Below are 22,869 nucleotides of genomic sequence, written 5' to 3'. Positions count from 1 at the left end.
ACTGGTCCTCCTGGGAGCAGATACGGCGGAGGCGGAGGAATTGGGAATACGGGATGGCATTTTTGCAAGAGGTAGGGTGGGAAGAGATGTAATCCAGGTAGCTGTGGGAGTCGGTGGATTTGTAAAAACCCACCGATTATAAGTTGTAAGTGATTGTAAGTTGTAAGGTCTCTGTTGTTATGGACCAGGCCAGACCCCTCAAAACATTTCAAGAAGGAAGCCAGACCCTAACTTTGCTAGTTGTTTTTAGCAGGTGTTAAGTAGATATTTCAGGAGAAATGCTGCTGGTCAAATCACTTAATTTTAAACAAAACAGAATTTATTTACAAGATTAGTGAATGAAACACAAACAACAGAATACCGAATAACTTAACCTCTCCGTAAACCCAACAGATCATCCTGCTGTTCCAAATGCTTGCAACAATCCCCGTAAACATCCCTCAGCAAAAATGGTAAAATCAACAGAGGTTCTTTGAGGATAGAAGTCAGAGAGAGAGTACCAGCCTGGACCTGCTTCTTTGGGTCCAGCAGCTTTTTTCCACACTACTGCTAAGAACCAAACCAAACCAGAGAAAAGCTGAGCTGGGAGAACTGGCCACTTACCTTTCATTGTACAAGTGTTTGTTTTTATTTGAAAGCCTTCTGCCTGAGGTAGCATCTGTTAGCTATTATCAAATTGGCCCTAACCCTTCAACCCAGACTTGTCGGAGTCTGTATCATTTAAGACCTCTCTGGAAAAGGAAGCCAAGGACACCATGAACTTGTTAAAGGGGTAGCTTCATCGTACTACCCCTTTAAAAAAAAGAACCATTAATATCCGAAGATAGCTACATTTTAAAACTCCTTAAGTCTAAATCGCTAGTAGTCTGCACCACACACATACATTATATTGACAATAAATATACAAACATGCACCACTACATTTTGTTTATCTGTTTTACTCCTACCACTGAACGTCTCCGTTTCTCATTCAAGTCTCAATAATGCATTGGCAATCACATTTTCACGTCCTGCTGCATGCACAATTTTCAAATTGAATGGCCGTAACAACAAGCTCCATCTAAACAGTCTGGCATTTTTATCCTTAAATTTTTCCACAAACTTCAATGGGTTATATTCAATATATATGATTGTCTCAGATGCATTACTGGTAACATAAACATTGAAATGTTGTAATGTCAACACCAAGCTCAAAGTCTCCTCAACTCTCGAATATTTCTGCTAATGAATGTTCAGCTTCCTAGATGAAGAGTTTATGCCTGAAATGTCGACTTTCCTGCACCTTGGATGCTGCCTGACTGGCTGTGCTTTTCCAGCATTACGCTCTTCGATTCTGATCTGCAGCATCTGCAGTCATCACTGTCCCCTAGTTGATTATAACCCTACTGCAAAGCCTCTTCCAAGGATGCCTACTTTGAAGAAGTTCTCCTCCTCCCTCTACAAAAATCTCAGTGAGTCTCTCTCTTGCTCTCTGCACTCCCCAAGTCATGTCCTTTCCTCATTCCTGATGAAAGGCTTATGCCCGAAATGTCAACTCTCCTGCTTCTCAGATGCTGCCTGACTGGCTGTGCTTTCCCAGCACCACACTCTTCCATTTTAAATTGATGCAGTCCATTCGGCATTACGAAAGTTGAAACTGCCTTTGCTCTTTCTGACAAAGATACCTACCAGTATCCTCTGAGCAAGTAGATCCATGCCCCCCTACAACCCACCCTCCCATCCTGGCACCTTCCCCTGCCACCGCACAAACTGCAAAACCTGCAGATGTAAGTTGCTTGTCCCACTTTTCTCAACACAGTCTTCCAAACGAGGAATTGGTATGCATCAGTCTTTGTACCTGCATTGATTTTGTGATAGTCCGCACAACTGTTGTGTACCATCTGGTTTTTATACCATTACTATGGGTGAGCTCCAGTCACTGTAATTCACTTTGATTATGTCATCTTGGAGCATGCGTCCAATCTCCTTTTGAACTTGTACCAACTTCAGAGAGTTATTCCTATAAGGATGTTGCTTAATCGAAACAGCATCTCCTATAGATGTAGGTTTGCTCGCTGAGCTGGAAGGCTAATTTCCAGACGTTTCATCACCCTACTAGGTAATATCTTCAGTGGAGAAAGTGAGGGCTGCAGATGCTGGAGATCAGAGCTGAAAATGTGTTGCTGGAAAAGCGCAGCAGGTCAGGCAGCATCCAAGGAGCAGGAGAATTGATGTTTCGGGCATGAGCCCGAAGATTCCTGAAGAAGGGCTCATGCTCGAAATGCCGATTCTCCTGCTCCTTGGATGCTGCCTGACCTGCGCTTTTCCAGCAATATCTTCAGTGGGCCTCAGGCGAAGCACTACTGATAGTTCCTGCTTTCTGTTTATATGTTTGGGTTTCTTTGGGTTGATGATGTCATTTCCTGTGGTGAAGTCACTTCCTGTTCTTATTCTCAGGGGGTGGTAGATGGGGTCTAACTCGGTGTGTTTGTTGATAGAGTTCCTCATCCATATGTAAGGATAATAGTGAGAGGGGGTCATGTCTTTTTGTGGCTAGTTGGTGTTCATGTATCCTGGTGGCTAGTTTTCTGCCTGTTTGTCCAATGTTGTGTTTATTCCAGTCCTTGCACGGTATTTTGTAATACAATAAGCAAAACTAATGTCAACCCAGTCTGTCCCCACCCGTACCCCAACCCCATCCGTCCCCACCCTGCCCCCAACAGCTGTTTGACATAATGTTTCTTTTGGGACCTTGAGATCCCCCTCGGATAATCCGATATTTGAATAATCAAGATTCCTCTGTATACAAAATTGTAGGGTAGAGATAGGAAGAACTTCTTTCCCTTGGCAGAGAGTTCAAAAACCAGGATTCATAGGTTCAAACTAAGTGGCAGAAGGATTAGAGGGGACGTGAGGATAAATATTTTTAAGTAGATGGTGGTAGATGTCTGGAACTTGCCTGAGTTGTGGTGACGGAAGTAGACACCTTAAACTCTTTCTTTAAAAAAAAAACCTGGATCTGCACCTTAAGTGCTGTAAACTGCAGGGTAATGGGCCGTGTGCAGTAAGTTGGAATTAGAAAGGCGTCTGGATATCTTTGGGTTAGCATGGGAAAGATAGGCTGAATGGCCCCCCTTCTGTGCTGTATCCTTACTATGGTTCTATCCTACTACCCCTAGTTTAGGTAGCATTTTAGCTAGTCTTTTTTACACTCCAGGCATGCATCCTTAGTCCAAAACTGCACAATTAAAAGATTCTGCTTTCAGCACATTGATCACTGGGCTGAAACCTCTTGTGTCCAATACAATGCATTCTCTTTGATCTGTATCTCAGTCATCATCTTCCACATCTTCTGTTTTAGGTTCAGTTTTGAAAACTTCATTACATATTTTGGGTAACTTCATGGCATAATGGTACTTTGAATTGTACCTAATGTACAGTAAATTCTCTGTATCCACAAAATCACGAATTGCAAAATTGCCTATTTGTGCCAACAATTAAATAACAACAAAATTCAACATCCATGTGCAAAAATCATGTTTATGATTTTTTAAAAATCTATTTTAACCTATTAAATGAGCAGTGCACTTGCAAATTTCATCATTTGTGAGTGTTCTCAGAAATGGAGCTATCCTGGATATGGAGGAATGACTGTACTGCTGACTACACCCTGAACATTTCTGGGATTTGTTTTCTTTACTAAATACAAAACTCACAAAATTATTAATGACATTTCTGTTTTTTAATATCTAGAAATGAGCAAAAACATTTACATATGCTTAGATAATGAAAAAGCTTTCAATCATAGAGTCATAGAGATGTACAGCATGGAAACAGACCCTTCGGTCCAACTTGTCCATGCCAACCAGATATCCAAACCTAATGTAGTCCCACTGGCCAGTACCCGGCCCATATCCCCCAAACCCTTCCAATTCATACACCCACCCGGATGCCTTTTGAATGTTGCAATTGCACCAGCCTCCATCACTTCCTGTGGCAGCTCATTCCATACATGCATCACCCTCTGCGTGAAAAGGTTGCCCCTTAGATCTCTTTTATATCTTTCCCCTTGCACCCTAAACCTATACCCTCTAGTTCTGGACTCCCCGACCCCAGGGAAAAGACATTGTCTATTTATCCTTTCCATGCCCTTCATGATTTTTTAAACTTTTATAAGATCACCTCTCAGCCTCTGATGCTCCAGGGAAAACAGACCCAGCCTCTTCAGCCTCTCCTTATAGCTCAAATTCTCCAACCCTGACAACATCCTTGTAAGTCTTTTCTGAACCCCTTCAAGTTTCATAACATCCTTCCAATAGGAATGGGACCAGAATTACATGCAATATTCCAACAGTGGCCTAACCAACATCCCGTACATGAGCTCCCAAATCCTATACTCAATACTCTGACCAATAAAGGAAAGCATACCAAAAGCCTTCTTCACTAAACTATCTACCTGTGACTCTACTTTCAAAGAACTATGAACCTGCACTTCAAGGTCTCTGTTCAGCAACACTCCCTAGGACCTTACCATTAAGTGTGTAATTCCTCCTAAGATTTGCTTTCCCAAAATGCAGCACCTTGCATTTATCTAAATTAAACTCCATCTGCCACTCCCCAGCCCATTGGCCCATCTGACCAAGATCCCGTTCCACTCTAATTTTGGTGTCATCTGCAAACTTACTAACTGTACCTCCTTTGTTCACATCCAAATCATTTATGTAAATGACAAAAAGTAATGAACCCAGCACCGATACTTGTGGCACTCTACTGGTCACAAGCCTCGAATCTGAAAAACAACCCGTCACCACCACTGTCTTCTACCTTTAAGCCAGTTCTGTATCCAAATGGCTAGTTCTCCCTGTATTACATGAGATCTAACTTTGGAGACTGGTTAGCAATGGGGACCTTGTCGAACGCTTTACTTAAGTTCATATAGGTCATGCCCACTGCGCTGCCCTTGTTAATTCCTAAAAGCCGTTACACACATCACTGAACTGTTGCATTCAGATCCTATATTGCAAGCAATCAGTGAGCATTAGGTTAGAAGATGGACAATCAGTTATGTTTCAAGTGAATATGACAAGGCTGCCAGGATTATTTTCTCTATGCAGAACTAGTATTCAGAGAATTAGATGTACATCCTAGGGTGAAATGTGGTGATACAAACATAATGAACCTGTGGTACATTGAAAACGTGGTGCAATTGGCAGAATTCGAAGAGGCCCTACAGTTGTTAAAGGTCATTTGAAGTCCAGAAATTTATTACATAGGTTGAATATGAAGATTGTAAAGATAAAAACAATGATAGTCAGAAGAAAGGCTTTGGAGGGACCTAGAATGAAGATTTAAGTGAGTCATGTCACGAGGAAACAAGCAAATAAGAATGTTTGTTTAGGACACATGAAAACATAAGATAGATGCAGTGTTGAAATCAGAAGAAAGGTAAAGGTAATCATAAATAATTTTGTGAAGATGAAGAATGTGTTAACAATAAGAAAATTCAAGTTTGCTACAAGGAGAAATACTCAGTGCTGCATCCTGTCTGCTGTCGTGTATGCCTAGGAAACCAGACAGGAAGTAACGATTTCTGAAAGAATATATACTGTTTGAAATGTGGATGATAAAATCACCAACAGAATCAAACAAGTGTTATGTTGCAGAAGGAGGCGATTTGGCCTGTTATGCCTGCACCTTGTTAATTGAGTGTCATTACCTCATGCCAATCTTTTTACCTTTTCCCCATAGTGTTTCACATGTTTTGTCCAGATAATCCTCTCAATGCCCTGTTGAATGCCTCAACTGAACTTACCTCCACCACATTTCCAGATAGTGCATTCCATCGCCTAACTAATAACCAAGCGAAAAGTTTTTTCCTCACTTAATCCTTGATCTGTGGCATTCACTTCAAAGGCATGCGGTCTTGTTTTTACTAGCATGAACAGTTTCTCCATATTCAGTATCTGCCATATTCAGCCCTCTCATGGTTTTGAAAATCTATATCAGATCTGCTCTTAGCCTTGTCTCCAAGGAGAATAATCCAAACTTCTTTCTGTTCTCATAACTGAAGTTCCTCATTCCTCAAACGGCTTCTCCACACTCTACATTGTGTTATGACAATATTATGGCTTTAAGAAGTGTATTTTGTTCTTTTTTTCGAAAGAGAGGTTGAGACAGAAGTGTTGAGTGGTCTGTTCCAAGCCAATTCATTAAAGAACTTGTGAAACCTTGGGTTCTTTTTAAAGATGGAACAGGAGAAGCAGTAAGAAGGGATGCGGTCAAGCTCCCACAGAACCAGTATTTTACTTCAACTTTCAGTAGTTCTTGAAACTGGATGTGGAAGTTGTTATTCCTCTCTTTGCTACAGCTAAAAGTTTAGGTTCTCTTCCTGCTGCCAGAATTGCATGTAAATAATCTATTTTACTGAATTTTCCCTTGTGAAGGCTGCGTTTTTGGGATATTACTGTAATGGAACAGTTGCTGTTTAGCAGTTAAATAATCTATTATTCTGTTAAGTTTTCCAGTCGAGTTGTTATTCCACTACTACTTTATTTTGCATTTTAACTATAATGAAAGAATAAAATGTGTTTTGCCTCAAACCTGGTAGTCAGACCAATTGAATTGCATCTGGAACACAACGTCTTACATTGACTTTAAAATTAAGAAAAATTGGGGTCTAAACTATCTTCTTAAAATATTTTGAGGAGCTTTGGTCTGGTCCATAACAAATTGGGAGCTCTTGTTGGGATTAAAATCTCTAGTTCCTGGTTGGATTTCAGATTATTAGACTCACAGACATTAAGTGGTGAGTGTTGTTTTCTTTTCGGGTGTTACATTCAGTTTCTTTAAATAGGGGGTGCCTTGTGTAGTAATGGCTCTTTCAATCACTAAGACTTTTGTAGGGGTGGAAGAAGTCACTTTGGGAGTTGTACAGAAAGTAAACAAGGAAAAGCTTTTGGATTTGGCAGACTCGCTAATTCATCTGAACTCCAGCGAAAACAATCCTAACCTAGTCGATCTCTCCTCGTATGTCAGTCCACATTGGCTGCACTCCCTTGAGAGCAAGAGCATCCTTCCTCAGAAAAGGAGACCTAAACTGCGTACAGTATTCTAGGTGTGGCCTTACTGAGGTCCTGTGTAACTGCAACAGCACATCTCTGCTCCTGCACTTGAAACTTCTTGCAATGAAAGCCAACAGACTATTTTCCTTCTTTACTGCCTGCAGCATGAACATGAATCTGAGAGTTTGGAACTGAAAACTGAAAGTCAACTTAAAATGGTGGAGATAGAGGTGAAAGTTAGGAGGAGTGATGAGGACAGTGATGGAGATCAGTCCCATTGTAGCCACAGGTCTGGTGGGGATCTTTTAAAATATGTCCAAGTGATGCTATGGTTTGATGAGAAGGATGTAGAAACCTTTTCCTTTCATTTGAGAAAGTGGCAAAACAAATGAAATGACCGATGAACATGTGGCTATTGTTGATCCAAACAAAGTTGTTAGGTAGAGCTAATGAGGTATTTGCATTATTCTCAAAAAAGGTATCTGGGGTGTGTTAGGAGGTGAAAATCCTGTTTTAAGTGCATATGAAATAGTACCAGAAGCCTATAGACAACATTTCAGGAATCTAAGGAGGGAACCTGGTCGAATGTACATAGAGATTGAAAGAATCAAACAAAGTCATGTTGATAGGTTGATGAAGACATTGAAAATAGAGCAAACCTATGACGCTGTTAGACAATTATTTTGGAGGAGTTCAAAACAATCACTTCCTGAAGTAGAACTCATGTGGAAGAGCAAGAGTTGAAACTGCAAGATTAGCAACGGAAATGGCAGATGATAATGGGTTGGTTTAAAAATCAAAGTTTGGCTCTTGACATCAATTTCAATCAATTTGTGAGGTATAAAAATTGGGGAAAAGAGAAATCCTCAGGTGACAAGGGAAAAGGAGATGTCATTGATGATAGTTTACCACAGGGTAAAAGGGAAACCCATGAAGGGGAAACAAGTTTAAAAAAAAACTAAAGCTGTTTTCACTGTAATAAAGTAGGCCACATGAAGTCAGTGTTGGTGATTTAGAAAAAGTATTGGGAAGATAGATGCGGGAAAACAGGATAAGCCAGTGAGTTTTGTTGAAGTCGCGAAGGAAAGCATAATGGAAGCTAAAAAGCTGCAACAGAATGTACAACCTGATCGGGGTTGATTCAGAAGAAAGTGCCAGATCTCTTTAAAGAATTTACTTATGTGGGTAAGGCTAACTCATGCATGCAAGATGAATTAGGTAAAGAAATGAAAATTTTAAGAAATACAAGAGCAAGTCAGTCTTTGGGGAGAGATGAGATATGTCATTCAGAAGGAGTACAATTCAGAAGCCAGAAAAAGTGGTAAATATGTGTAATTCATTTGTGAGAAGAGTATTTTTCCATTATATAAAGTGAGATTGGAGAGTCCGGTGAAAGTGGTGAATTGGTAGTAGGAGTAAAAGAAATTCTTGATTCTGGAAATACAGTTTATCCTTGGTCATGATATACTGGATCACAGGTAGGAGTGATGTCCACAGTGATTGAAAAGCCATTGGAAAATCGGGCAACTGAGATGTCACAGGAAGTATATCATGAAATGTTTCCTGACTGTGTGGTAATAAGGTGACAATGCCACAGATTGAAACAGGAGAGATCAATGAGTCAAGGTAAGGAAGTTGAAGTTCAGTTTTCAGAAAGTATGTTTGATCAAATTGTTGAGAAAAAAAAACAAGAACAGGTAGGGGACAAAATGGATACTTTTAGTTCAGAGAAGCTTTAGCTGAACTATAACATGAAGATAAAACACTAAAGTAGTTGTATCAAAAAGCATACACAGAAGATTGTGTACCCAAGAATGCTACTTAATTAGAAATGAAATCTTGATGAGGAAATGGAGACCATGACATATTCAGGTTAATGAGAAATGGGCAGAGGTTCATCAAGTTGTACTACCGGTGTGTTATAGAAAGATGGTGTTGTGGGTAGTACATGAATTCCCAGTCGGAAGTCATTTGGGAGTAAGGAAAACTCTAGCCAAACTATACAAACATTTTTATTGGCCTGGACTGCTTAGAGATGTGGTTGAATTTTGCCAGGCACATCATATGTGTCAGGAAAACCTCAGGTAGTGATAGAGCGAGCACCCCTAATACCCAGACCTGCATTTGAGGAACCTTTTTTCAAAGAGTCTTAATTGATTGTGTAGGACCCCATCTAAAACAAAGTGAGAATCAATTATTTGTTGACCATAATGAATGTGCCTACTAGATTTCCAGAGGCCATTCCATTATGCAAGACTATAGCTAAAAGAATTGTGCAAAAGTGACTAAAATTTTTTATTAGATCTGGACTACCCATAGAGATACAATCATATTAATGCTCAAATTTTATATCAAAATTATTCAAGGAAGTTATGGATAGCTTGAGAATAAAACAATTCAAATCCACTGCATACCTTCCAGAATTCCAGGAAGCATTAGAACAGTGGCATCAAACTTTAAAGACCGTGTTGTGGACTGAAGGGTGTCCAGAGGATGGAATAAAGGAATTCCATTTGTACTTGTCGCAATTAGGAATGCACCAAATGCACCTACCAAATTCAGTTCATTTGAATTACTTTTGGATATGAGATGAGAGGACCACTGAAATGAATTAAGGAGAAACTGGTGATTCAGAGTTCATGGACCACACATTTAGACTGTGTCAAATTTTAGGGAAAGATTAAATAGAGCAGGTGAATTGGGTAGACAGCATTTGAAAGTAGCATAGCATGTGATGAAATAGGAAGCAGACAAGAAGTCAAAATTTTGTAGTTATGCTGGAAGAGCTGAAGTGTTAGTATTACTACCACTGGTAGGTGAACCTTCAAAAGCAAGGTTTAGTGGGCTTTATCAAATCGAAAGGGATATGAGTGAGGTGAACTATTTGATAAGAATGCCAGATAGGAAGAAATCTGTGTCATGTGAATATATTCAAAAGGGTTTTTTTAGAGAAGGAAAGCAAAAAGACAATATGTTACTGGTTACAATGCAGAATGAAAAACTAAGTGTAAATGATACTGAATTGGACATTTCTCAAATGAAATTGGACAATGAGGCAATTCTCAAAAATTGGGATCAATTACCGAGCTCCCTTCCAGAGGAAAATTGAAATGACCTGAAAGAGTTATTACAATCATATGGAGAGATGCATGGGATTAAGCATGGGAAGTACTATTATGATTATGCATAATCTAGATGTAGGAAATGTTGTTCCAGTTAAGCAACATCCTTACAGACTGAACCTTCTAAAGTTGGCACAAATTCAAAAAGGGATTGAAAGCATGCTCAAAGACAGAATAAGTGTTGCTACTAACCCTTTTATTCCATAACCTATAATCTTCCTCAGATCTGCTGTGATACTATATTAAATGCCTTTTGAAAGTCTATATAACAGCATTCCCCTCATTGAGCCTTTCTGTTACATCTTAAAAAATACTCCAGCAAGTTACTTAAACATGATTTCCCAGTTAGAGATGCATGCTAACCGTTCCTAATCAACTCATTTTTTTCTATATATGTACTAATTCAATTCTGAAAAGTTGTCTGTTGAAACTTCCCCACCACTGAAGTTAAACTGAATGGTCTCTATTTGTTTGGCTTATCCTTACAACCTTTCTTGAAGAAGGCAGTAATATTCACAATTTTGCAGTCTTCTGGCATCTGCCCCCAAGTCTAGGGAAGGCTGAAACATTTCAGCTAGTCCTGTGCAATTTGCACTCTTTCTTCCTTCATAATCGTTGGATGCACCTCATCTGGTCCTGGTGCCTGTCAACTTTAAGCACCAACAGTCTGGTCAACACTTCTGCCCTATTTATTTTCAGCCTTCTAGTGACTGAGTTTTCTCCTCTATCATTATAACCTGGGTAGTATCTCTTTTTTTGAAAAGACAGATGCAAAGTATCTATTTAACATTTTAGCCATGCCCCCTGCCTCCAGGTGTAAATCTACTTTTTGGTCCAAATTGGCCCTCCTTTTATCACTTTTTTACTTTGGCTATAGCAGACTTTAGGACTCCTCTTTATGTTGAATGCCAATCTTTGTTCATAATTCTTCTTTGTTTCTCTTATTTACTTTCTCCCCTCTTCGCTGACCCTGTGGTATTTCTTGTGGTTGTCAATTTCATTTTCAACCTGACACTTGTTATAAGCACACTTTTAAGAAAAATCTTTATTTCCTTTGATATCCAGGGCTTTGCTATTCCCATTTGAGGGGTTTCATTTTGACTGTACCCAAACAATCTCCTATTTGAAAATGATCCATTATTCACTTATTGTTTGACGTGCCAACCTCTCTTTCCAGTCAACCCTGCCCAACTCTAATCTTACCTCATTGACATCTGCTCTCTGCCAACTAATTTTTTTTAGTGTGGATTGTTGCATGCCATTCTCTGGGATCTAGATGTGACACTGTTCAGAGGATCATGCAGACTCAGTGGGCCAAATGGCCTCTATCTGCGCTGAAGGAATTCTGTGATTCTCGGAACATGGACCACAAGCTTTGGCTGGTCATCATCTTTCAGAAGAATGTCCTCCAGCCACTCTGATATCGTGGACCCTGGCATTGGGAAGGCAACATACCATCCTGGAGTCAGATTGATGTCCACAGAAATGACTGTTCCCCTAATTAGAGAATTGCCTGTCACTATCATTCCTACTTCTCTTTCTCTCCTCACATACAGCTGAGCCACTGGCAGCGCCACAAACCTGGCTCTATCTGCACTCCCCTGAGAAATCAGCACCCTCATCAGATTCCAACATGGAGAACGAATTTGTGAGTGGCTCATCAAGAGAGTCCTGCACTCCCTGCCTGTCTCTCTTGGACTGCCTGAAGGTCACCTTCCTTCCTCTGTACTTTTAGGCTGCAATGTGAACTGCTCTCTGAATGTACTATCCACATAACTCCCAGCCTTAAGGATATGCTGCAGTGACTCCAGTTGTCATTAAAGCTCTGAATTTCAGAGCTCATTTTTGCAGCTGGAAGCACATTCCTCACATATGGTAGTCTAGGATGCCAGTAGGGCCCGTAAAAATTTATAGGTCACATGTCATTCTTTTCTCCAGTCGGCAGTTCCTTAGAACTACAGCATTTCAAACGATGCCTCGTTGTTCTGTTGAAGCTAGAATTGCTGGGCCTCAGTATATTCGCTTGCTGTCTCAAGAAAACATTTTTTAAGTTGCATAAACAGATCAGAAAACAAACAACTGCTTGAGGTTGCAAGAGTAAAACAAACCCGAGTGACAATCAGAAAAGATAGTGGTAGTTTTTAACCGACTTAATCAGAATTGAAAAGCCAGAGCACTCATCCAGAGTGCTATGGATTATAAATCATCAATAACATGAGTCAGCATATTTTACCAGTCTATATGTCATAGCCATGTTGTCCTTCTCTGTTAATACGTGCAAGAGATAGCAGAATATTTTTAACTTGGTTTGAACTCCCAATGAACGCAAGTGTTCGGTAGCAAGAATAACCCTCATTCTAATTTGGCAGTGAAGTTGAACAATATCAATTTTGAATTTGTTTTAATTTTCCTGTATAATTTTATTTTGATTATTTGTCTAACTCTTATCATTTTAAACAAATGTGGAAACTGCTGGAGAAGCTCAGAGAAAAGAACAGATTTTAAGTTTTGAATCTGTAATTACTTTAAACGAGAGTTCAGAATAGCAGTTCTAAAGAAGTCATACCAGAATCAAAGCACTAAACTGTTTCTGTCTGCATAGATGCTGCCAGAACTGCTGAATTTCTCCAGTATTCTGTGTTTGTTTTCAGGTTCTCATCATTGTAGTATTTTGCTTCTATCATTCAGATGTCCTCTGTCATCTTTCAATTTTCAGTCAGTTCCTTTTTCCAATTTAATTTACTCTGAAGCTTCTGGCATGTTGCTATTTCAATTTTATTGATGAAATTTCTTCAGTTTCTAGATTTATAAATTTATATTTAAGTCCTTTCTTTATTGATATATTCATTCAGGAAACATCTTGTTTGACCAGTTATGCACTATAATTTCTATTTTTCTTACTGGTTTTCTCTTTTTTCCAATATATGAAGCCTCTACTGTGCTAAATAATAGTGTCTAACATCAGATGAGATTTTAAGATTCTATAACATTTGCTAATTAATCCTGAGTATGATAAGAATTATGCTGGCAATCAATTTATAAATAGTCAATTAGATTCTCAGGTAGTGCATTTGCAGACTGGAAGCAGTGCAAATTAATAGACAGGGCCCCTTTCTTTACAGACATAAAAGGCAGACATATATATTGCATCAATATCAAATTAACAAAATACATCATCCATCCCCTGGATCATTTCTCAGGATAATGAGTTGACCAAACAAAGTCACCCTGCCTGGTAATTAGTTTACAACCATCATTTAATGAGTGCATTCCGCTTTGCAACATCTCTACCAATCCATCCAGTCAGTACTCTGTTAGACAATATAAAATGTTGTTCCCCTTTATATTTGATATTCATTCAAGGCAAAAAGCTTTGCAAAATGTCATCGTCAACAGTAATATATTCACAACTTAACTCGAGTGTTTGCTTGTAATGGGTTCATAGCTATGCTTCATAATAAGATGGTTACTTTAAGTGGAACTCTGAAAGATATGTGCATCTAAAACTGATCAATGTTTTCCCTTCACAGATGCTGATTTACCTGCTTTGTTTTCAGCATTTCTGTTTCATTTTATCGAAGAAGTTGCTGTTGATCTGCTCGCTTGTATGCACCACATTGCAGTTAATCCACCACTGTAGAGATTTGTTCCAACTCATGATGAAGTCCCTTAAAACTTGGGAAGTTTGAATCTACTGATGATTTCAATGCATGTAGAACTGAAAATTCATTACCAGTATGATTTAACAGTGGGCACAAGAACGCATTGTCTCTCATTCTAAGAGGATTGGTTAGTGCCTATATCTGTTGCATTTACCCAGTGAACTAATAAATCCTTGTATGAATATCTCAAAGAGAAGACAGCCACCAAGTTGGTGAATGATGTAAACTGCTAGATGAAAAAGCTGTTGATCTAAGTGATGTATTTTTTATTCCTTTTGTTTTTAAGGGCAATCTCCAAATACACCAGGTTCATGTTAGTCAAGATGGCCAGGTAGGTACTTTTGTCAAATGATATTGTTTTACATGTTTGACAAATAATGATGAGCATATTGGATTAGATTAGATTAGATTCTCTACAGTGTGGAAACAGGCCCTTCAGCCCAACATATCCATACTGACCCTCCGAAGAGTAACCCACCAGACTATTTCCCTCTGACTGATGCACCTAACACTACGGACAATTTTAGTGCATGCCTTGCAAACTAGATATTCTTTAATGTCATTGTAGTGAATTTGGTATACTTGAGTATTTGAAAAGCTGTAATTAACAAAGGGCAGTTTTTAGTTAGGAAATCATTTATTTCAATTAATGCTACATTAATGTAATATTTGTTGCTCTCATTAGCATCATGAAAAGTTGATTGAAGTTATTTACAAACATTGTTTCTTGTGCATTCCATCCTTATAATGTACTATATCAGTCACTTAAAAAAAGCAGAACGTAAATGTACTATGCATTGATAATTTTTTTATGTGAAACTGAATTTTCAAGGAGAATATTGCTAATTTTAAATTTATTTTAACACATATAATATCACCTAGCAACATTCGAGGATGGACAATAATTCCATAGCATGAATGAAGAAGAAAAAATGTATATCTGTTTGGCAATGTAGGGTGCCAGTACTTGAAATCTACTTTGTGCATTAATAATGCTTAATTGTCTGCAGTGATGTTTTAGCTACATTTAGTTATGCTTTACAACATCTTGTAAGCTATGTGATCCTGGCCTTCAGCACTTCATGTTTTCACATTTAAAAAAAAGTTATTTTTCATGTCCTCCTCCATCTCTTATCCAAAAGTTCAAATCTGTCACCTTCAGTGGAATATGTTGTCTGGGTTGACCACAATCAGTTCCATATGTGTTTAGATGTGTTTGTTGAAAATTGAGAGGTGTAAGTGAAGAAGTACAACAGGATCCTGATCAGGCTGGCTAATAGGCTACGGAATGGCAGATGAAGTTTAATTTGGATGAATGTGAGGTGCTGCATTTTGGAAAGGCATATCAGGGCAGAACTTATACACTTTTAATGGTAAGATCCTGGGGAATGTTGCTGAACAAAGGAACCTTGGAGTGCAGGTTTATAGTTCCTTGAAAGTGGAGTCTCATGTAGGTAGGATAGTGAAGGTGGTGTTTGGTGTGCTTACCTTTATTGGTCAGTGCATTGATTATAGGAATTGGGAGGTCATGAAACTAGAGGGCACAGATTTAAGGTGAAAGGGGAAAGATTGAAAAAGGATCTAAGGGGCAACATTTTCACACAGGGTGGTGTGTGATGGAATCAGCTGGTACAGTAACAACATTTAAAAGGTATCTGGATGGGTTTATAAGTAGGAAGAATTTAAAAGAATATGGGCCAAATGCTGGAAAATGGGACTAGATTAATTTAGGATATCTGGTCAGCAAGGCCAAGTTGGACCAAATACTGTATGTCTCTATGATTTTATGACCCTATTTCTATAAAATGTCATTTCGAAGCAAAAACATTGCATTGAAGAAAACTAATGGATTTTCGTCTTTGTTACAATTTTTTGTTAACCAGCAGAAATTGTATTACAACATTTTGGAGGCCTGATCAGCATGTAAGTGCTGGCTGACCTAAGGTACTCTTCTTCCTTATTTCTTTGTTACCACTTACTGACCTGCTGCTCACAAGATCAGAAATTAATATGCCAGACAACATCCACACAATATGATCTGGAATTTGCTGTCCATTGGGTTGGTGGATTTCAAGACTATCAATGATTTCAAAGGGAAATTAGTTTGGTATTTGATGAAAAACTTACAGGTCTACAGGAACCAATTGAGGAACAGGGAGTTGGCATACATTGATGAGTTGAATGGCCTTCTGTGCAACTAATGATTCAATGACTCTTATACCTCTAATTATAATGTTTTAACTATATATTGATGATGGCAACGCTCAGTGGAATTTCTGCCTTTGGGTATACAGCTGGCATTTGAAATGATTAGCATGGTGTAAAATGGAGGTAAAAGAATAACAGTGTTAATTTTAAAAAGGTAAAATTGAATGTTTGGATTTTAACTTCGAAATTAAATCACTAATTACCCAATTCTTGAGTTAACAGCCACTTTTTCACATCCTCATTACAGCAACTGACAAGCATTATCTTTAAAATTAATTTCTATTTTTAATTTGTTAATTATACAAATGTGTCATTATACAAATAACTTTATAATGATCAACAATCCGTTATTTTCATTTGCTTTACACAATTATAGCAGATGAATTGAAATGTGTATCTGAGGAGAATTCTCCGGAGCATAATGATTTTACCAATAAATAGCACTCGGGGAAAAATCAGTCATAGGGATTTTCTGAAATGCAGCATACTCCAGTGTAGTTAAGGGTTTTTTTTTTGTTTGGATTTTAACTAAGTGAAATTGACTGTGAAAACATTTAAAGTTATTTTCTCTGTTATAGCTTTTCAAGCATGCATACTTAAGGATTTATTTTCATTCTGTAGTTCATTAGAGGGCAGCATCACAGCACTGATTATATTTTAAGTAAAAATGATTCATCTTTTGGCAAATTGCCTGACTTTATAATACAAGGATACATTGGCTGTTGCTCTGATACCACACAAAGAGTTTGAGACAGAATATGATTATTTCATATATCGTCTCGATCTTATTTCACCCTTAACTATTTGTTCTACCAGCAGATGTTCTCTACAGTATTTTGAACTGAGTACATTTAGACTAAAGGTTCAGATTTACAATTTTTCCATGTGGCGAATAGGATAACCGGATGTTGTGTTTACCACAGTGATAACGAATGTCAGTTATGCAATGCTTCTGATTCCTTCTTGACAAATTTTGATGTGCATTATGGAGTTTTGGACTAACCATCTTGAGCAACATTGGCCCACTCAAACACCCTCCAATGAGAGATATAGCCTTAATTTTTCAATCAGCTCAAGATATGGAAACTTAGAGACAGTTAACAATTCAAACTTATACCCCCATACGATTTAAAGAACTGTGCCTGATTTCTGGAAGTTAAGTTGTGCTTTGTAGACCTTATTTGTAAGAAACTTTATTTTGAATTACGGATCTCACTCACATTCCCAACCACAAACTGCGTACTGTTTTATTTGGTTGCATTTGAAAATTTATGGCCTGGCATGCTCAAGTAGGTAGTGTTTATCAAAAAAAAAGTTTTTACTGTTTGCTTTTCTTAACTTCATTTCATGAGGTATTAATCTTGTTGGGTACCCTGCATTTTTTATGATCCTCCCAAGTGGTATGTGAGTTTGGCTACGTATAACCATATTTGCCTATCTGAAGCAATATTTTCAGTAACTAAACAAATATGATCAAGTTAATCTGTCTGCAGTATTAATACTGCTTTCTATGTAGTTCATTCTTCATAAAGGCCTTAGCGTCTTGTTGTTCCTGAAAACTTCTGATCAGATGTCTGCTCCATCATCAAGGGTGTCTGCATAATATCAGCCAGCTCTGCCCTTGCCTTCACTCAGTTGCTGTGGAAACCCTTGATCTGTGGTTTAGATCACTGAAGTGTATTCTTGGCTGGCTTCCTATCTTCTGCCCTCTGTAAACTTGATTTCCTCCACAATGCTGCCTTCATCCTTTCTTATACTAAGTTCACCCATCACCCTATGCTTTCTAACCTTATTGCCTTGATTTTAAAAATATCATCTTAGTTTTAAAGTTCCTCCCTATCTTTGTACCCTCCTCCAGCTCTGTAAGCCTTTCAGGTCCATGCGCCCTGCAATTTTGGACTTTCATGCTTCCCCAATTTTAATTACTATGTCAAGCGAAGGGTATGTTCAGCTGTCTTGGCCCAAAGCTCTGGGATTCTGTTCTTAAACGTTTCTGCCTCTTTGTTCCTTAAAACATATCTCTTTAATCAGGTTTTTGGAAACCTGTCTTACTATCTCCTTGTGTGGGTCATTGTCAGTTTCATTTGATAGTATTTTTTGTGTGGTACCTTGGGATGTTTTATTGTCTTGAAGGTGCTACATAAATTCAATTATGTTACAACCAATGAAAGAACTATTCATCTTAAGAACTCACAAAATGATTACGAGTATGAGATACCAGATGTTAATGATTAAAATACTAAAGAAGTTAAGAAAAGACCTCAAGGGATCTGTAGCAGCTGCAAGAGCAATTCATAGGACTACGATATCAGGCGTCTTTTGCCATGGACACTATTCTCTTCAATGTCTTCACCGACCCCAGCAAGAAATTTATATTCTTTTCCCAAAAAACATCTTGGGGGTTCAATTGTGTCACATAACCTAGTTGGGGGAATGCGAACATAATCTCTCGCTTGAAATGTGCTGCTCACCATCTTTGGTAAAGACAAGAGGCATCCCTTACCAATACTGAATCAGGCATGAATCACTTCCTTTACAAGGTCCTAACACCACCTTTCGCATCTGTATTACAACTTTGGTTTGCCCTGAGGCAGCTAGAACGGATCCAAAGCCAGAGGTCATTGACCAATGTTCCCTTGAAGTTTTCTTTGTATCTGAGTGGGCTACAAAATCCTTTGAGCACTTTTGTTATGGGTAGCTTACATTAAAGAAGCCACTGAATTGTCACAAAGTTATGTTTAGCCTGTTTTTAATTGTGCATTGAATATTCGAGGATGTTTATGTAACTAGTTGTTTAAGCAGTAGTGGAAACCTAGTTACAGATGAGCTGGAGTGTGGAGATTGTGTATGATAGTTGACTGATAACAAGGAGCTGATTGGTCTGTGAACTACTGACCAGTTATTGATGACAAAGGCCTTCTGCCTGCCATTAACTGTGATTGACTTCAAGATTTGGGCTGTGAATGTTTTGGCAGCAACCATTGAATCTCTGGAAGGAAAGAGCAGTTGTGACTATATTTATAGCCACTTTATTTTTTTCTCAGTTGCTGTAAGCTGTAGCTCTTAATCAGTAAGTTAAAACTTTTTAAAGTGTGAACCAGCTTGTCCTGACAAGCTAAAAGTACAATCTCTGTGATTCCTGTGAGTAGAGTCCATTGAAATATCTTTCCAGATTTTACCTCTGCCCATGACATACTTCTTCTTCCTACCTGTGTGTGCTGGAGAGGCGTTTGTATGTGGATTAGAGTTTTAATTAGTAGAGTTTTATGATGTTTGTTCATAATCATTTATCTGTAGCTTAAATCAATGTATTTTAGTAAATAGCTGAAAATGTGATGCTGGAAAAGCGCAGCAGGTCAGGCAGCATCCAAGGAACAGGAGAATCGACGTTTCGGGCATAAGCCCTTCTTCAGGAATGCGCTTTTCCAGCAACACATTTTCAGCTCTGATCTCCAGCATCTGCAGCCCGCACTTTCTCCTCGAATATTTTAGTAAATAGTCAACATTGTCTGGTACAGAAATCTGCTCTATGCTTTTTGTCAACATTAATCCAAACAACAGGTAAATTGGGGAACTTTACATACTTTTATAAAGATTTCCACTTTTGTGATGATTTCAGGAAAAGTGGGTCTTTCTTTCCAGTGACAAGGTTAGAGTGGTGCTGGAAAAGCACAGCAGGTCCGGCAGCATCCGAGGAGCAGGAAAATTGACATTTCGGGCAGGAGCACTTAATCAGGAATGAGGCCCTTATTTCCAGCGCACTACCCAAAGAGGTATAATGATGTGGCGGCCAAATTTAATATTGCCAAATTTACAGATATAAAGCTTAGCAGAATTGTGTGCATGAGCAATGTGTATAGCAGTTTTGGGAGGATTTGGACATGCTTAGTGTATGTTAACCTTTGAAAATGGCTGGATAAGTTGAGGAAAATTTGAAAACTTTGTGTTTATTAATAGAGGAATAGAATACAAAACAAGGAAATTATGCTATATCTTTATAAAACATTTTTTGGACCTCTGCTGGGATTCTGTCTGGTTCTGAGCTATACACTTAAGACCTTGGAGAGAATGCAGAAGACATTTACCATAAATGAATAGCTTCAGCTATGTGGAGAACCTGTTGAAGGTTGGTGTTGTTCAGCTTTGGTAATATATTAATTGTTTTTAATTGTATGTAGTTGACGGGCATTAACTCAGGAATCACTCATCCCTATATATTATAGAAGACACAAAAGTCTTGGGGCACAGTAAAATGTCCCAATCACACCTGCCCTTGAAGTATGTCATTACATGTCCAAACAGGTTTTTAAAAATAAAACAGTGTCAAAGTGTTTTACTAATGCAAAATATTGCACTTGCTAGAAAACAGAAACGGTTGAAAATACTCACATCTGCCAGAATGTGGAAAGAGGAACAGAGTTAATCATTCTGATGTGAAAATTAATCAGAAATGGAAAAAGTTAGAAATGCAATCGCTTTAGTGAGAGTGATAAGGTGGCAAAAAAGATAGATTAAATGAGTTGGTAGAGTTCCATAGGAAAATGGCAACCAGAAGTGGCAATGGAGCCGTCACAACCCTCAGAGTGAAGTATCTCTTCTTAATTCAGTCCCAAATAGTTGACTCCTTGACCTAAGACTGCCTCTATATTTCCAATTTCCTGACTAGCAGAATCAGTTTCTTAAAAGCCACTTCAGAAAGTTGTACGTTTCAATGTGATTACCTCTCATTCTTATAAACTACGGAGAATGTAGGCCCAATTTACTCAGCTCTTATCGAAGAACAACCTCCTCATCCTATGACTTGCTTGTACCTGTATGAATCTACCCAGATACCTTTGAACATCAAAATTTGCTAGTTTCACTTTAAAAGCAAAAAAAATTCTGATTTTGTACTTCTTACTTCACATTTCCTCATATTATATTCCATCTGCTGTCTTGTCACACATTTGATCATGTAGCCTGCCCATATCTCTTTGCTACTCCCCTGTGGCCTCCCACCAGCTTACCTTTTCACTGAGTTTGTATCATCAGCAACTTCATCTAAGCCATTAATATAGATTGTAAATTACTGAGGCCTCAGCACTCCTCCTTGCTACTGCACATGAGCAACACACAATTCTCCTGACAACTTTTTGGTTATTAGGAGTCAAATTTTCCAATGGGCATCAGATATTAAAATTTTTCAAGTGTTGATGGGTTGAGTAAAGGAATATTACAATCCCAAGCCTCTTCCAGTTCTGAGTTGCTTTTGCTTTTACTTGGCAATTTGAGAACCAGGAGAATCCTTATCAGGATTTTTGACAAGGTTAAAATGACTGGCAGAAGCATGTGACTTTGGTTTAACCCTTAATGAGATGCTGAGATTCCATTTACTATGTGGGATGAATGATGTAACCATGCAAAAGCACCTATTAGCTGAAGCCTAACTGGACTTCATGTGCAAGATATTCAGATTGAGGGGACACCCTCGCTGTCTGACTGAACTTGGGGAACATCACTTGAGTGAAGGAAATTGCATAGCCTCACTCAGGACCCAATATCCTGAACAGAGAGGACTCTAGGTCAGTCCACAGCAAAATCCCAAAACAAGCCTCAGCCAAACTGTTAAAATTTTCTTCAGGATCCAGGCTGGCAAGCCATTGTAGTTGCTGCTGGTATACAGACTCAAGACAGCTAAAGAGACCCTCTGGGCCTAAACTGAGTAAGAGAATTACTAGGTTGGTATCCACTTATGTCTGGGTTGGAACAATTAGGGCGGCACGGTGGCACAGTGATTAGCACTGCTGCCTCACAGCGCCAGAGACCCGGGTTCAGTTCCCGCCTCAGGCGACTGACTGTGTGGAGTTTGCACATTCTCCCAATGTATGCGTGGGTTTCCTCCAGGTGCTCCGGTTTCCTCCCACAGTCCAAAAATGTGCAGGTTAGGTGAATTGACCACGCTAAATTGCCCGTAGTGTTAGGTGAAGGGGTAAATGGAGGAGAATGGGTATGGGTGGGTGCGCTTCGGCTGGTCGGTCTGGACTTGTTGGGCCGAAGGGCCTGTTTCCACACTGTAAGTAATCTAATCTAATTAAATTGCTTACCAACATCCAAATCTGAACCAATCAAAATAAACTAATGAACAGTCTTTCAGACTCAACATTGGCTTGCTCTCCATGGCTGCTATGCCTGCCTCTTCGTAGGATATGTGGAACAATCCATCTTCCGCAACTACACTGGCCCCACCCCCCATTTCCTCCTCTGCTACATCGATGACTGTATCGGCGCCGCCTCGTGCTCCCGTGAGGAGGTTGAGAAATTCATCAACTTCACCAACACATTCCACCCTGACCTTAAATTTACCCGGACCATCTCTGCCACCTCCCTCCCCTTCCTGGACCTCTCCATCTCCATTAATGACGACCGACTTGACACTGATATTTTTCACAAACCCACCGACTGCCACAGCTACTTGGATTGCAACTCTTCCCACCCAACCTCTTGCAAAAATGCCATCCCGTATTCCCAATTCTTCCTCCTCAGCCGTATCTGCTCCCAGGAGGACCAGTTCCACCACAAAACAAACCAGATTGCCTCCTTCTTTTGAGACTGCAATTTCCCTTCCCACGTGGTTAAAAATGCCCTCCAACGCATCTCGTCTCCATCCCGCACCTCCGCCCTCAGACCCCACCCCTCCAACCGTAACAAGGACAGAACGTCCCTGGTGCTCACCTTCCACCGCACCAACCTTCGCATAAACCAAATCATCCGCCGACATTTCCGCCACCTCCAAACAGACCCCACCACCAGGGATATATTTCCCTCCCCACCCCTTTCTGCCTTCCGCAAAGACCGTTC

General features: G+C 39.2%; 1 protein-coding gene across 4 annotated transcripts in view; it reads left to right on the top strand.

Annotated features, from left to right (window-relative positions):
• LOC122558347 (BTG3 associated nuclear protein) overlaps positions 1-22,869 on the top strand; it is a 251,305-nt gene that overhangs the window by 164,800 nt on the left and 63,636 nt on the right. For all 4 annotated transcript variants that reach the window (XM_043706808.1, XM_043706809.1, XM_043706807.1 and 1 more), the window contains exon 11: positions 14,111-14,155. In XM_043706808.1, the coding sequence (XP_043562743.1) occupies positions 14,111-14,155 (45 nt within the window). The remainder of the gene's footprint in view (positions 1-14,110; positions 14,156-22,869) is intronic.

Source organism: Chiloscyllium plagiosum, chromosome 17 (assembly GCF_004010195.1).
Source record: "Chiloscyllium plagiosum isolate BGI_BamShark_2017 chromosome 17, ASM401019v2, whole genome shotgun sequence".
In the NCBI taxonomy this organism is placed as follows: domain Eukaryota; kingdom Metazoa; phylum Chordata; class Chondrichthyes; order Orectolobiformes; family Hemiscylliidae; genus Chiloscyllium; species Chiloscyllium plagiosum.
This window is presented reverse-complemented; position numbering and strand designations above follow the sequence as displayed.